The sequence below is a fragment of the Clinocottus analis genome, unplaced genomic scaffold (assembly GCF_023055335.1).
Source record: "Clinocottus analis isolate CAN_PGR_092001 unplaced genomic scaffold, fCliAna1.0.p SCAF_20, whole genome shotgun sequence".
In the NCBI taxonomy this organism is placed as follows: domain Eukaryota; kingdom Metazoa; phylum Chordata; class Actinopteri; order Perciformes; family Cottidae; genus Clinocottus; species Clinocottus analis.
In genome coordinates, this window is record NW_027175932.1 from 15,319,404 (window position 1) to 15,335,811 (window position 16,408).

The window sequence follows — 16,408 nt, forward strand, 5'->3', positions numbered from 1 at the left end:
ATTACAGCGTGAGGACAGGGGTTCAGATCCAACACCGTCAAAGCACTTTGTTGCTTTTAAAAAAGGTACTATATAAATAAAGTTATTATTATGATGCGTGTGTCAGTATACCCTTGGAGCAGACCGCAGGCAGCTGGTAGCAGAGGCTTTTTCCTCTTCCTGTGGGCATCACCAGGAACAGGTCTCGGCCTGACAGGGTCAGGTTGATGGCCCTCAGCTGCAGAGGTCTGAAGGTGGAGAGATGGAACGAGTCCTTCAGGTGCTGCTCCACTTCTTTGGACCACGGGAAATCTACCGAACATCAAGAGAGAACAACAAGTCAACATTTAGCCTTTGTGACTCCCAAGCAGTTTTCCCATGTAAACTCCGGTCACACAATAAATGTTGTAATTGTGTCGAGGCAAAATGTATCCTGCTGCTCAGTCTTTTTAAGCCTAAATTGCAAAAATCCTAAAACCAGAACTTGTCTTTAAAATCTTTATTCTCTGCCAAGTGAAGAGAGACTATTAAAAAGAGTCTGCACAAGGATGAATTGAAGACTGACAACTCACACAGACATATAAAGGGAGTAGAAAGAGTGACATATGGCTTCAGGCCGTGGCAACAACAACAGGGATAGTGAATCAGCTGAAGAAAAAACACATTGAGCTCTAAACATCCTGCCCTGAATTAGTTACTAGTAAAGAATGACTTATTACTTAACGACAGGTACGGGATTCTTATGCCATTTGAGCAGCTGCTGTGTAACTCCGAGTCACACAATGCAAACTCTGATAGCTTCAAACCAGTTCACTTAGATGAGAATGTAAAATACAACTAAGAAAAATAAATTACAATTTCAACTGTCAGACACGTTCTCGCTAACTGGAAGTACGTTTGTTTAAGGCGAGGGGTGGAGCGTGCAGGAGGCAGGACATGACGCTGGTTACATCCTTACGGTCCCTGAATCTTGCGTTTGTTTAGTTCTACATTGTTGTTGGCGTTTTCTTGTAAATGAACCTCCTTCAGCCACAGATGATTGTATTCTTGTGGTTTTGTGCCAGTCATATGCTAAACATGATAAATGGACTGTACTTTTACAGATACTCTCTAGTCTTCTGACCACTCAAAGTTCTTTAATAAGTCTTGTCACTCTTCACTTATTTACAAACTGATGGCAAGGGCTACCATGCAAGGTGCCATCATTCCTACACAATCATTCACACATATTCACACACAACAGGCACAGCATGGTCTTGCCCGAGGACACATCGACATGGACTACTGGAGCCGGGGATCCATGAAAGGACTGCTCTACCACTGAGCCACAGTCGCACCGGGAGGACACTCGTACATTACACAGACTGTACGAGAAAGCTGGCAAGATGAAGTCTGTTCACACTGACTGGGACTAGTCTCCTCTGGGTGATGTCTCGATAAGTTCAGGGTTGCGGTGCATGTGAGAAACATGAAGTGTGTGTGGAGTACCTATGCCATCATAGAGCTGCATCTCCTGCTTGCTCAGCACCGGATGAGCTTCCGATGGCTTTGAGGATGATGGCTGTGCAGCGTCACAGGCCTCTTCCAGTCGCTGCAGCAGTGCATCTTTACGACCCATCAGCTCTGTCTGCTTCTGCAGGAGGTCTGAGATCTGCAACTCCACCAACTCCAGCTCCGCCTCCACAGAGTCCAGCTCCGCCTGCACATCTGAAAAAGAAGGAACACTGTTAGAGACCAACGGCTCCGAGCAGATATGGACGTTGACATGGAAACGTGAGTGGAGATGAGGTAGTTGCAAAAGATGTGAAACTATTTTACTTTTGATTTTCTTGTTGTATTAAAAAAACGTATAAAACTTCATAGGTTAAGAACATGTTCCTCTGAGTCATAATTCACAAATTTGATCCAGGAATCCAGTATAGTGTATAGTGACATCATTGCATAAATCCGGACATCCTGAGGTTACTTGACCACAGCAAGCATACAAGACTGCCGAGTTCAAATTAGAAATACTAAATATGAGACAAATATTTTCTAATCCCTTCAGGTCACAGACTGGAGACACATGAAGATGCAAGTCTCCCATTACAAGCTGCTGTTTGTTTAAAGAACTGGCTTATTATTGTGATGTGGGCTATATGCTTGGCCTTCGTTACAGTGTGTATGACGGGCAACAGATGGTGACATCCCCGGTCAACAAAGACCATCCAACAGCAGACAAGCAGCTTGGAGGTGTCAGGCTTGGATTGGTTGGACTTGGTTGCTTTAGGAAGGGCTGTGTTTGTTCACACATCGGTCATACACCTCTCCCTCCACAGTTCTTATCTGCATCTCTGCTACAACTGTTGAGAAGACAAACATGCAAAACCAGTGGAGTCGGACACAAATGCTTTCTGCGTTTTGGCTGACAGCATTTAGTGTTGAGTAGGCAGTAAGACAACAAACAAGGGGCAGGGTGTATGAGCTATATCTGAGCTCTGGTGTGTCCAAACTACACTTAAATACGTGTAGCAAATGTCACAACAATTTATCAACATTTGTTGAGACGTTTAACTCAAAACCACAAAAGCCGACCTTGTGGTGGTGATGGAAGAAGTCATCAGTGTCTGCTATTTAGGAACATGAATGTGGACCGAATAGAGTGTCAATCAGCTTCGTAGATGTTTGCACGATTCACAGAATGAGTAAAAAAAGGTTTGACCAGCTGATGGTGCTAGAGGAAAGGTCTGGGGGTCATGAGCACCATGTATATCTGTTCCAAGCAGCATAACAAACCATCCAACAGCTGTCGAGATATTTTAATGAAATCCCAATCTGTCAATCTGATGGTGTCCCGAGGAGTCACTAACGTCTAATATGCATCTCGAGAAGCGAGGATTAAGGATAGACGAGGCCTGCTAGAGGAGCTATGAGCGAGGAAACCCCGGCGTATCCTTTGTCTTTTGAGGACCTGGAAACAAACAAAAGAGGAGTGACACACAGTTGGAATCCTCTCAAACTACGGCAGGACTCGACAAATGTACCTATTGTTTTAGTAATCTCAAATTGTAGATATTTAAGAAGATCTAACTCTCTGCCGTTACAGCTTACAATGATGTCCTGACTGATGGCGTCGCCACGGAAGCGTAGCCTCCACCTCCACTCAGATAACACTACTGGCTCCGACAGCACGTTCACTCGCCCGCCGGTTTGCCTACGCCATGTTGAGAGCTGTTCAGAGGAAAAGCTCCCATTCTCAGATCTGGCACCTTCAAAATGACAACCCTGAGGCAATGATTTCTTATTTGCTAAAGGCATGTTGACATTAATCAGAATAAAAAGGTAGTATTTAAATGTGTTTTAGAAGATAGGGCGAGGTGAGGTGATTCTAGTGAAACAGGCGTTCTCGCTGGAGTTCTCCTGGTAGTGTGAGACTCTCAGGTCTCACACCTGCACCGCTAATGATCTCATTCCCTCTCACCGGGCCTCAGTGTCCTTGGAGAGCGCAGGCAGAGTGTACAGACCCCATTAGATCCACCTCATCTCATGCAATAACATCTGTGGGATGATCACAGCAAACTGTGTGGACGTTTCTGGACTTTGATGAGGTTTAGTTCAGTTGGGAAGAATAGACCTACCATTAGTTCTGCTACCTCCATCCATACCTCTCAGGCTGATATTCTGGGAAAGGATCCGTCGTTATGATTACCTGTCAGACAGAAAGGCGTGTTCAATGAAATGCTGGGCCCTTTGAACCTTTCCTTCCCTTTTCCTAAAGGGTTGGCGTGTTTCCAACTTGGAGTGGTTCAGATGAGAGGCTCACGCTGGGGTCTGACTCCACACGTCCCGTTACCTTTAATACTGTTGCTCACTTTATAGTGCATAGCCTACTTTTACTTTCTTTAGGTGGACTCATTTGACTTGTACACACATTGTTTCAGTACTGGAACATCACTATGTTCTCTCACTGCCCTATCCCCCAGAAAGGCGCAGTGGAGCCAGGACAAAGCGACTTCTCGTGAGCCGACATTAATAGTGCTTATCAAGTCCCGTTCTGAGCCACGTTTGATCGCGGTAACATGAAGCTAACGTAACGAAGACAAGACGGCTGCAAACGAAGCAAGTGAACCCAGCGTGTTAATGGTTATGGTAATTTACGTTGTCACTGCCCTCTTCTCCAGCTAACTCGATAAAGCTTCGCTCCTTTAAAATGTTTCTACTGTGCAACAACGTCTGGGACAAGATTTTAAAAACACATTAAATATAAATGACAAACCATTCAGCGAGTCCGTTTAGGCCCCGTTCCTGATGGGGACTAGTAAGTACACTTCAGGTTGCTATAACAGAAGGAAGAAACACATAAATTAGACTGCACCGGTATGAGAGGGGTAAATGCAGCCCTCCGTGACGGCTGCCAGGATGACAAACAATGCTGCTTCCTGGTGCAGGATTGTCAAATGTTTAAACATGGCTCGTTTAAAAAAAAATGTATTTAATGAATACAATTTATTTAATCTCTGCTTGATGTATAACGCAGAAGACCCGATTCAAAGCAAGAATATGTTGTAACTGAAGTCCACATCAGTAACGCCTGACAAAGTAAACACAGGGCAAAGTGTGACACGTGAAATGCGCTGCATTCAAGATACATGCCCATTGGAAACCTTTCGCGATGTGTCGTTTTTGGTATATTTTCTTGTAATGTAATTCAAAAAGTAGATATAATACAATGAACACTGTTGCAGATGCTAAGGCTATTTATTATGACAATGGATGAGAGAACTTTATGAAGAACGAGGGCGTTTTAGTAAAGTGGCCATGTTGAATGCGACCCGGTGCTATTCCGGAAGCTGACATGACGAGAAATTGTGTTTCCGGAAGACGTGGCTGTTGCAGTGGCAGCTGTCATCCAAATTATTCTTAGAGGTGTACTTGAATGCTACTTTAGTATTTATTGTTTTATATTTATCGTCACACGTTTATTCGGCGTCAAGATGATTTCGCTCACGGACTCACAAAGTAAGTGCCTTTGCATTGGGCCCTCTCTGGAGGCTGCTCTTCTCGCTATTAAACCGGCTTCATCTGAGCTGCAGCAGTTGCTAAACTAGCTAGTAGTTAGCCTGCAGTGCTAGGAAACATAGCTTTGTATCTGCTATGGCGTGTCATAAGTTTACCTGCGGCCCAAATAGCCAATAACTGACTCCTACTACTCGTCGTGTGGCCGCTGGAGACCCCTGACCCAAAGTAGCCGGCGTCCATGCACTATCTTCAGATACAGAGTGACCAATGGAGTTACAGTGGAAGCTCCAGGGAGGTTACTGTTCAACGAACTCTTCCTGTTAAGTTTGAACATACCCATTAACAAGTATGACATGTAGATGGTTATCTGGAGGATGAAGATACCTTTCCATCCCACCGTCAACCTCTCTGAGATTTGATTGGATTGGCCACACATTGCCATGCAAATCTCACTGTCTTTCAGAGTTAAACTCGCATATATCATATTTTATCAAAGGATCTAAACTTGAGTGACAAACTAATTCTGCCTTCCTGTGGTATGTGTGTGTCCTGCAGAGATCGGAATGGGATTAACAGGCTTCGGCGTGTTTTTCCTCTTCTTCGGAATGATCCTGTTCTTTGACAAAGCACTCCTGGCTATTGGAAATGTGAGTGCCCCACTGAACTGAACTGGTATTAAATGTGATGTTGGGAAACGTACTGATAGAACTTTTTCATCTCCATATCAGCTGGTGCGGCCACTGATATTTAATTTATACAAAATTATATGCATTCTCGTTAAAGTTCTTCAGAGAAAGAACCTTCCAATCATTCATCTGACATAATTTTATGTATCTACAATGTTTTTTTCGGATATGATCTATCATTAACGCCATCCTCCGCTTTTTTCACAAAGGACCTGGTGAACAGTGTCACATAAGTCAGTTTCAGACCGATCTACACTTATAGAAACAGGCTTCCCGCTAAGTTTGTTGAGCTTTTAAACCACCAGCATGAGCCCTCAGTAGAATGAGAATTGTCTCTGAGGAATAGGGGAGTCGCCATCTGTCTCCCAGAGATAGACTAAAAAAAAGGATATGGGGCATGGAAGCAGCAGAAGTCCCTTGTTATGTTCAGAATCATTTAAACCCATAATGCAATTTTTTATAATCTATTTAATCTTTTCTCCGTACTATGTAATCTAGGATGCCTTTCATCTCCACACCCCCACTTTGTAATGCAGACTTCTGTTTAAGTTTAAAGTGTCCCATCCAAAACAGAGATAACATGACATCGCTATGACATCATCAGGGTTAGTTTGTCAGACTTCACAAAGCCTCTCCAGAGTTTTCACAGGTAGTAGTAATAGATTATATATGCACATAGTTTCTTTCATGTTATAGTTTCTTATACACGTTATCTCTTGAGGGTGATATGAAATACTGGTATTTGATAACCAAGATACAACATGTAATATTGATAACCCCCTTTTCTCCCTGTAGATCCTGTTTGTTGCTGGACTTGCCTTTGTCATCGGGCTGGAGAGAACCTTCCGCTTCTTCTTTCAGAAGCACAAGATGAAGGCCACCAGTTTCTTCCTGGGAGGTGTGTTAGTGGTGCTGATTGGCTGGCCCATCATTGGAGTTGTGCTGGAGGTCTATGGCTTTTTCCTCTTGTTCAGGTAAGAGGAACCAAAGGGGGCACAAGCTGAACCATAGAGCACATGATTGGTGTGGAACTGGGGTTAGGGCATGAAGCTCATCACTGGCAGGTGAAAAGAAGTAAGAGACTTGTTCTCAACCTTTTTTCAGTGATGTGTCCCATGTGAAATAGTGTTTTCAGCCAAGTACCCGCTAACCAGCCAAAACATTTTTGGTTGAAAAAAAATATGTAAATTCAGTTTGTAAAATCTGTACATATAAGACATCCCTGTCCTGGGACCTCACACCAAATTAGGTATATTGTATAATATATAATATGTATGTATGTATGTATGATGAGAGCTACGTGAAACCAGAGTCAAATCCCATGTATGTGTAAACACACATACACACAAATAATAGCTGATTCTAATGAATGGCAGCTGGCTTAGCATTCAGCTAGCTCCCATTAGCTTGGCGATTAGTTCATGTTGAATGAATTATAACCTTTTGTAGGTCAGATTTTTGTGTTTACCTGGTGAGGTACATCTTAATTGTGCGGACTACCATTAAGATATTGGATGGCAAGTTACCCTAGAGGATTGTTAAGGGACCCAAGTCCCCCCGTCCTTCCCACAAGTGGTGTTGTAGGAGGGAACTTTTTCCTGAACATGAACTGAATTCCTGATGTAGCAGTTGTGTACTATATCGCTTGCGTTATTTAGTTTTTTAGTAAAGTAAAGCACACTTAGAGTGGTATTAGCTTCAGCCGTTTATTCCCCAACAGATATGTGACACGGAGATGGCAATGGCCTGGCAAAACAACAAAAACATATCAGCTTCCCATAACCCACCTCATGGTAACAGCTCTGGTACTAACAAAGGAAACAAACAATCACCTTTAAACACAGCCTACAATAATACATTATATGAACAAATGTACATTTATTTAGCTAGCACAACAGAGCTCAATACAGATCCACTTACCACAGAGAGAACATATTGCAGACTGGACACAGCACACGGGGTGCACCGGTCAAGTACGCAGGGGCCCAGAAGGGGCGGAGCTCCAATGTCTCACAGCAGGTTAGTTTCCGTGGCCGACTGACAACACATTGTACTAAAGGACAGTGGTGGCAAGTGGAATCATCAACTCACTTACATTCCCCCCTACTGATCTCCACTTGCTCATTCAACAAAACAAAAATATATTAAAATAAAATGAAATAAACGCATCAAAAAAAAACTTGAGAATAGCATGAAACAGAAATATGCCAGGTACGATCCTCATTCAACAAAACAAAAATATATTAAAATAAAATGAAATAAACGCATCAAAAAAAAACTTGAGAATAGCATGAAACAGAAATATGCCAGGTACGATCCACTATGTACAATAAAATAAAATTTGAAAAAAAATGTACAGTACTAGTCAGTATAGCGATACCCAGTAGTCCAGTTAATGATTACTCCTTAAGAATTATAATGTGACAGGATAGCAAATCCTCTCAACACCCATAGGAAAACACGCCCATATTCATGTTAAGTCACTAGATATAACACACATATAGTACAATCACAACCTATCCAGACACTCACACTACTACTAGTGGTATCGTACAGGTACACATATCAGAGAAAAAAACTGTTCAAAAGAGGTATTGCAAATTTCACCTATGCCAAATACACAAAACCATGAAACAAAACATTACCACCCTAAGATAACTTTTTGGTGCGTTTGCTGAATAAGTCTCAAAGCTGGTCGAACCACCCTCTCACACCTAGTTCTTATTTCCAGTGTCACCGTACTGCAAGAGACATGTCCAGCATCGTCAGCTCCCGATCCGACAAGAGAACTAATTTCTGAATGCTGTGTAACAAGCCGAGGTATAGAAGTAACAGATTGAGAGTCAGTAAGGACAGAGGAACAGTCCATGTCAGCAGGCAGGTCACAAGAAACAGCTCAGCCTGGTCTTTCATTCGTCTCTTCCAAGTCTTCTACAGCAGGAATATCCACTAAAGCAGATAGTGGATCTCCAAAGAAGGCTGGGAGTCTAGAGACCCATGACACCGTCCTATCCTCATGTGCATAAGAAGGTAGTGTCATAGAGACCACATCAGCACCCAGCAGGGAGTCATCCATAGTTCCAGTGGCCAGATCACTGCCACACAAATCGTCATCTTCAGATTCAGTTGGAAGCGGCATGAAGGTCACAGTCGCCAACATCGACAGGTGCACCATTAGGCTTCCTGTTGTAAAGGTCGGCCTGCTTCTGTTGCTGCTTTGTGGTGGAAAACTGGGCAACCCTCATAGCCTCTGCCAAATCCCGCTGGAGACACTGCACATAGGCATCATAGTCCACCACTTGATCATCCAAAAGGACCGAGCTAAACATCAAGTCAAAAGGCAGCCTTGAGGTCCTGCCAAACCTCCCTCGCAGCTTGCCCAATACTTCTTCTGCCTGGTCACATAACCCAATGCCCCTTCTACCCAGATACACCTTGACAGTTGATCTTCCAGTGGATCATATTGGTTTAATGTGATTAAACGATACTTTTAACTTAACTGCGTTTAGAAGATATGATCCAATTAACGTCTCAGGGGCCGAGAACCTTGGACGAGTACGGCGCCCCGCAGGCGTCCCCGACTTGCTTGAGCGATGTCCCGCAGCTTTCATCTTTATTTGGGTTCTGACTAACTCCCCCGCTCTCTCCTTCCCTCTCATCCCATCCAGGGGTTTCTTCCCAGTTGTGGTGGGCTTCATCCGAAGAATACCTGTCCTTGGCTCCCTCCTGAACCTGCCCTTCATCAGTGCAGTATGTATTACCCAGCCCTGCAGCTGCTGTTGTTTACACGCAGCATGGCTCCTTTTCGTGTATTAATCACCCTGTTCAAACGCCACAGATTACCAGACTGCTCCCATGGCAGTTCAGCTCCTGCATATTACAGCTGCTTCAACAAAAGAATGCTGCCTGGATTAGAAACAATGTCTGTAAATGTAGTTTGTAGTTTGGATTCATTTAAGGGACAAAATCTGAGTATACATGGTAATTCAACAACAAAAGGTAGTTTGGGATGTCCGCGTCATTTGGGCTCTAACTTCTCACTGTTGTAGCACAGAGGTAGGCTTGTGGCTTATGGACATGCTAATGTGTGAGAAGCTTTGTTTTGAGGTGAATGTCTTTGTGTGTTTCTTATTGAAGCCTTCGTAAGGCTCTGAGGACAATCAGCAGTCGTGGTCAGTCACTGCCGATTTTACCTTGCATGCTAACATATTTAATACGCTTTGCGATATTGCAAAAACAAGTAGCTCATTATAGAAAGGAAATCACAGACCTGTTTGGGGAGCTGCTTTTTAATCTTTATTTATTTATTTTGCTTTAAAGGCACACACCACAGGCAAACCAAGATTCAATTACAAAGGTGAAGGCATTGATAACACATGTAGTATTCTTCTGTGTGTCCTTAAAAAATCGATACTGCTGGAAGTTTGATGGTTTAGTGATGGGTGATCTACTGTAGAACATTAGTGCCATAATCTCAAATGATGTCTCTTTGTGAAGACGTTTATACAGCTTCTAGTGTTACTGCATAGTTAGCTGAAACAAAGTTTATACTTGATCGTTGCCTTGGCCAGGTCTCCTTTTTAAAGAGCGTCTTGACTTCATTTTGACTTTCCTGGTTGAGTGGAACACTATTTTGGGCTGAGCACAACCTGCTAAGTGACCAGCAGAAGACAGCTTTCCAAACCATCAATCAGTCAAACTTGATTTGTACAACACCTGTCATACAGGTTAGTGCACTGCAAAGTGCTCCACTGACAAGCTAAAAGTAAGACGGAACAAGTGTGTCCATCAAAACAACAGACGATCAACAATTTAAGAATTTGAGACAATCAAATGATAAAAATATAATAAAACACTTTAAAAGCTGAAATAACCAGACATTATTATGATAATGATGAAATAGAAAAAAAACAACTTTAATTCAATAAAATATGTGAATTGATCATTTCAAACCCTTCTGCATCAAAGAATAGGAAAGTTTTACATTTAAGAACTCTCACACCTCAAAACTACCTCATCAAAGGTTTTATTCCTTAAAAGTTATGCATCATTCATCCTTTGAAGAAGAATGAAGGAACAAGATGAAGAGAGAATATATATATATATATATATATATATATATATATATATATATATATATATATATATATATATATATATATATATATATATATATATATATATATATATATATACACAAACAAACAAACAAATGAATTCTAAATTGGTAATGGCAGTACAAGTGACGATGCCAGGCAGTGATTCTGTTTGTCCTGTTCATTGTGGTGTGTCCTTTAAGTCCTGCATGCTGTCCATTATAACTGTTTCCATGTAGTAAACCGGTCTGCTTCCGCTCACACTGTATTCAACAGAGAGAAGCAACCAGGTGACACTAAACACACTTTCTTTCTTTTCTTCCAGTATGTGGACAAAGTGGGCGAGAGCAACACCATGGTATAACAGTGACTTTTTGTACCCAGAGAAGGCTTTTTGAGTACAGCAGCTTTTCCTAAAGCAACATCATCTCCCACGGGGCTGATTTCCAGCAGCTACGGTTATACGTTCAGATTCCTCCCCCTCCTGCCGGCAAAGACTGCTCTCTGTCTGCTGTTCCACCAGTCAGTGCCACCAATCAAAGGTTCATCAGAGCGTCGCACCACCAGTCCGTTACTACAGGATGGACTTCCTAAGGTCACTACAATAAATAGTACAATGCTATTGATCCCGTCACCGTTGAGTGCGTCTGGCACGAAAATGGAGGATGCAAGACTCTGTCGACGTGACTTTCCTACTCTGTAGAACAAACCACTGACCCTCTGCAAGGATGTGAAAGTGGAGCGACAGCTTGCCATGTTGCCACAATTCTGTGCCTGTGCTTTGACTTCATTTGGACAAAAGCTTTTAGGTCCAACAGTTTGTCCTTGCAGATTTTCTGTGACACTTTCATTTGTCAGCTATTTAAATACCAAGTGCCATTGTAATATTTTCCCTTTGTTTCGTGTCATTTCTGTTTACAGTTGGCTTATAAGTACTGAAAGATGAATCATTTTTTTAATGATCTGGGCTTTATTTCAGAAATAGTGAGGGACTATGGGATCATACTAGTATTTGTTACTCTTGTTATTAAGACTCCTACTAAAGTTTAGGGCCACCAGAAAGTGGCAACAGCAACCTTTCTGATGGCATGTTGATGTGTAGTTCATTGTAATGTTCACAGTCACACTAGCTTTCCAAGCGAGCTGGTTGCGAGCAAGCAAGGTAGCTCATACTGAAGCTTGAGTTCATTCAAGAAACAGGATTGTACCATGGAGTCCTGTCTGATAACAGCACAGTATACAGTTATATCCAAAGGAATTGCACCATTTGTATTCAAAGCATAATTCTGGCTTATTTTAACTTGGGTCTTAAGAAAGCCAAAACTATGAAAATGAAGCCAACTTGTGGTAGAGTTCTGCCCTAATGGACTTAAACATGCAGACTACTGGTGTGGTCCTGGTTTCTCACTTGAAGGATTCCGATCAGTGCTTTAGAGCAGTCCATTAAGCCTGTGTGTAAAGAAATGAATTTACACTGAAGCAGCTGCACCTTCTTCCTATTTGTGGACCTCCAGAGCTTTTCTATGTAAGTGAGCATTTGTTTCATGATACCTCTAACTCTCCTCATTTTAATTTGCTAAATTAATGTCTTAAACACTCTTTCTCTTGACCTTTGAAATAATAAGATCTTTTTTTTTTCCCTTGTTGGAGAAAATTCTTCTATATTACAGACATCAGCACCACAACCCAGGAACTGAATAAATTAACTCAACTGTGGGTGTTCGTGCTCAGAGTTAGTATCCTGTGATACAATGTTTCGCTGTATGGCACTTTTGTAAATATATCATGGACGTTAGCTTTGTATCTGCCATCCATCCGGTTTCTGGTCATTTATTCCTGTCTTGTCATTGACTAAATCTAATGTTTCAACATCCATCTATAAGGTTACATATATTCAAGCAGTAGCACCGAGTAAATGTTTAAAGAAAAGATTTACAGAAGATGATGTGAGCTAATCCGTCTGCCCATTCATCACTTTGCTACAAGATTCAGAGCACTAATGTTGGGAATCCTCACCAAACGAGGAAATGATAGAACTGATTTAGAAGAATGCAGTTCAGTGCAGCAGTGTTTCAAGGGGCAGAGCGGGTCCTTTGACCATGGGGTTAGCGGTTTGATCCCCATGTCCACTGCTCCTAATGCAGAGGTCACATGTCATGTACCTGTATGTATATGATTTTAATAACGTTTAGAGTTCTCATGATGCTCTAATGTAAGGTCAGTCAGGAAGACTTGTAGTTTAGTTCTCATACATCTGTCATTCACTCCTCTCATGCTCACGCATATTTTCCTGCTGTCATAGTTTAGAGCTGTCAATCATGATATCAGCTGGTTTCTTCTATCCAATAGCAGTCACACCTGCATCGCTATCATCCTTCTGCTGTCCCATTTTAGATACGTCTCTGCAACACCCTGCATCAGCCCAGTCTCCACCAGTGTCTGGACTCCAAGAGGGATTTAATGTTTGTGATGGAACTTCACCTTCACTGTTTCTTTTTTCTTTTAGACACATGTCTACATGTCAAAAGCACCAGCTCGGTCCTCTTTAGTATGACATTTAGGTCCTCCACAGGATGGACTCTGATGTTCTGGTGCCCCCGAGCCATTCGTGCCAATATGGTCCAACTGTCCAGTAAAGAACAAGAAGTCTCAAAGTCTAATGGAAAAATTTGGACCAAAACTGATCAAACATATTTATGATAATTCCATGGGATGCCAAGAGGCGGATGTTTGAGATGAGAGAGCGTGATCAACTCAAGACAGGAAATACTTTGTGTTATAGAAATCACAATCAATTCAACTTAGCGGTGATTGCCTTAGATTCACTAAAGCATCTCTTTGCCTTTTTCAAACAGTGGCAGATGACATGTCCTTATAAAATATAAATTGTGTATGAATCCACAATTATGATCTGTAATGGCAGCAGTGGATATTTTGGTGTTAGCTGATATTTGTTGGGTCTTTGCGTTAATGTATAGGATAGAGTGATGGACGGGACGGGGAGTTCACAGCCCCAGTCTTCCTGCTGAATGCAGGCTTTGGATTATTATTACATTCATAATTGAAAGTGTGGCCTTTTGATTCATAAAACCCGGCTCTCATCTTCCTGTGTTCTGCTCCAGTGAGCAAGGTGCAAACATATCAATATTCCACAGGAGGGATTATTACTCATTACTCCTCCTATAGACAGTGACAGCATCTCCAGCCGACCACGTTTGGCATTAACGGCCTGCCGCTCCAGAACGTGTAATGTTGATACATGGAGCACAAAGTGCTTATGGCAGCTGTTTTAATTCACAAGTATCCCCACGAGCGGTCTCAATGAATGGAGCCGGATCGATCGCCTCTTCTTTCCGCCTCCGTGTCAACAAATTGGCGTGACCTATGATTGCTGGCATCATGAAGGAGCGTGGAGCTCAGCCAGTTCCCCGCCCAGGCCCAAAGGATATAAATACAGGGAGAGGGCTTCACCGCCAGCAAGTAGCCCGGACCTCTTCCTCTCTTCTCCTCTCTGCTGGACAGCAGGCTCACGGGATCCACCTCACCATGAAAGTAAGTACAATGCCTCGAAAGTTATGCCTTTAATCTGAATAACCTGAATCACCGGATGCATATTCCTCCTAACTGCATTCAAGATTCTGATCGAACTCAATATCTCTGTGAAAAGAAGATTTTATTTTATTTCACCTGATGTTGTTTCTCCAAACAAGGTTTGTGTCTTCAGATGTCTCTAAGATGCTCTTTTGCTCTTCAGTTTCAAAGTCAGTCAGTGGATGTAACGTCTCTGAGGAGGAGGATGCTTCTCATCCTGATTGGTCCTGTGTGTCCCATGTGTCTGTCTCCTCCACAGGGTCTAAAGGCCGTCACAATAACGTACGTCCTCACGCTGTTACTGCTGGCGTCCTTTATCTCGCAGTCGTGGAGCGCTCCGAAGGTAAGGCAGAGCCTCCCCATGGACACCAGAGTTTACTGTAAAGAAAGGGAGCTCAACGTATGGACCAGACTGTTACCTACAGAAGGACAAAGCAGAAGAATACACTGTGCTTTCTTCATTACAGGGCTCTTTCCAGCGGAGGAACTGGACCCCGCAGGCGATGCTGTACCTCAAGGGCACTCGTATGTATCACCTAATGAAGCGCGTGTGTCCACAGAGACCCCGGTGTTCAACATTAGAAACATCAATACTACAATATAAATTCAACGTCTTATCATATGAATAAATACAGACACACATATTCTTATTTGGATGTATTTTTTCAGTTTGACTTTGTGAAATAATAGCTGCTGTCGCCTCATACAAATTGTTTTAGGGTGGAGGCACTGCTTTCTTTCAGACTGTCACGGGTACATCGCATAATGTGTATCTTTATTCATATTATTATCTATGTTGTCTATTTATCCAAGAACACTCTGAGTATCTTTTGGTTTGTTTCTCCATCACATCCCAGAAGTGATGAACCTTGTTCTTTCTTTCTGTTGCCCAGAGGGTCGTCGGTTCATCTCAGAGGACCGAAAAGAAGGAGACGTCTATGACACATTACACCTAGGTACTCCATCATGTAGAGCACACGCATGTGTCATGTACCACCGCAAAGTTTCATGGAGACTGGGTCACCTTTGGCTCAGAATATTGACTGTGTGTGTGTGTGTGTGTGTGTGTGTGTGTGTGTGTCAGAGACCCGCAGTCAGAACACAGAGAAGCTGAGCGTGGACCAGGCCGCCACCGTCCTGCTCCACTTCCTGCAGCAGGCCAGAGAGGGAGGTGAGAGCAGCATGCGGGTCCGTCTCCTCACAGGAACGCACATACTTCGATAGTAACATTGTCTTTTTTTCAAGAATTTGTCTTTTAATTCAATGTCAATTATTCAGATACTTAATGCTCCGGCCCTTCTACCACAGCTGTGTCTGGACGATGCTGGAGGGTGTTTGTGTCTTCATTTAAATCTAATTTCAATTTAAATCTTTTCTTTTGTTCAGCATGTGAGCCTGTGAGGCGATACCAACAGGTTCTTAACCGTGAAGGAAAGATATTTGGTTCCACACACAAAGGAACCCTGTTGACAAAGCCTGACACACTGCCACAGCTGGAGCAGGATTCCCTCTCTGATATCTACCGTTAGGACCTTTCCAAAACGTCCATGGTCTTTTATTCACAAAATTCAAAGTAACTGGGTATACAATATAACAAGTGATACATTTTAAATATCCAAGTGTAATATTTTATATCATGAATATATTTTATATTATAAAGTCTAATTCCAAGTCCAAAAGAGACGATTAAGGTCTTTCAGAAAATCCAGTTGAAAGATTCTGTGTCGGTTGTTCTGTCTTTGACTCAACATGTATGTTTTATATATTGTTATACATTTGATTCTATAATATTATGTTTATGTTCTCTTTCTCTCGTAGCCAATGAAAACCCAGATGATGTGTATTTCCAGGAGCTGCCGGTGTGGAAGAGAGAATACTTCTGATCACCTTTCATACATTCAGAGCTCTCTCTGTTTTTCAATCTATGGTGTTTCTGTGTGAATAACAACTGTTTTGTAAATGTGAATTCTCTGACTTTGTTTGAAATGTGACGTTTTAATAAAAAGAGTTGGAATTCTTAGCACTATTGGTCTGTGAATGTTTGAGTTTTTTTATGAT

General features: G+C 42.3%; 3 protein-coding genes across 4 annotated transcripts in view; 2 read left to right on the forward strand and 1 right to left on the reverse strand.

Annotated features, from left to right (window-relative positions):
* LOC137791875 (ATP-dependent DNA helicase Q1-like) overlaps positions 1–4,314 on the reverse strand; it is a 12,594-nt gene extending 8,280 nt beyond the window's left edge. Inside the window, exons 1-4 of the mRNA XM_068587080.1 lie at positions 4,235–4,314; positions 3,597–3,667; positions 1,468–1,686; positions 112–291 (exon numbers count right to left, since the gene is read on the reverse strand). Of these exons, the coding sequence (XP_068443181.1) occupies positions 112–291; positions 1,468–1,686; positions 3,597–3,621 (424 nt within the window). The 5' untranslated portion in view covers positions 3,622–3,667; positions 4,235–4,314. The remainder of the gene's footprint in view (positions 1–111; positions 292–1,467; positions 1,687–3,596; positions 3,668–4,234) is intronic.
* Positions 4,315–4,846: 532 nt separating this feature from the next.
* On the forward strand, positions 4,847–12,560 carry golt1ba (golgi transport 1Ba). Of its 2 annotated transcripts, XM_068586446.1 has the most exons (6): positions 4,847–4,977; positions 5,533–5,624; positions 6,459–6,637; positions 9,332–9,413; positions 9,801–9,835; positions 11,085–11,141. In XM_068586446.1, the coding sequence occupies exons 1-5, from the start codon at positions 4,953–4,955 to the stop codon at positions 9,807–9,809; spliced, it is 387 nt and encodes a 128-aa protein (XP_068442547.1). In that variant the 5' UTR covers positions 4,847–4,952; the 3' UTR covers positions 9,810–9,835; positions 11,085–11,141. The 2 variants fall into 2 exon arrangements, with proteins under 2 accessions (XP_068442547.1, XP_068442546.1); XM_068586445.1 differs by lacking the exon at positions 9,801–9,835 and having other exon boundaries at positions 11,085–12,560.
* A 1,688-nt stretch (positions 12,561–14,248) lies between these two features.
* Positions 14,249–16,336, forward strand: spx (spexin hormone). The gene is made up of 6 exons (XM_068586447.1): positions 14,249–14,311; positions 14,610–14,693; positions 14,818–14,875; positions 15,244–15,306; positions 15,435–15,521; positions 16,169–16,336. Exons 1-6 carry the CDS (start codon positions 14,306–14,308, stop codon positions 16,231–16,233), a joined length of 363 nt encoding a protein of 120 aa, XP_068442548.1. The 5' UTR covers positions 14,249–14,305; the 3' UTR covers positions 16,234–16,336.
* The last annotated feature ends 72 nt before the right edge of the window (positions 16,337–16,408 follow it).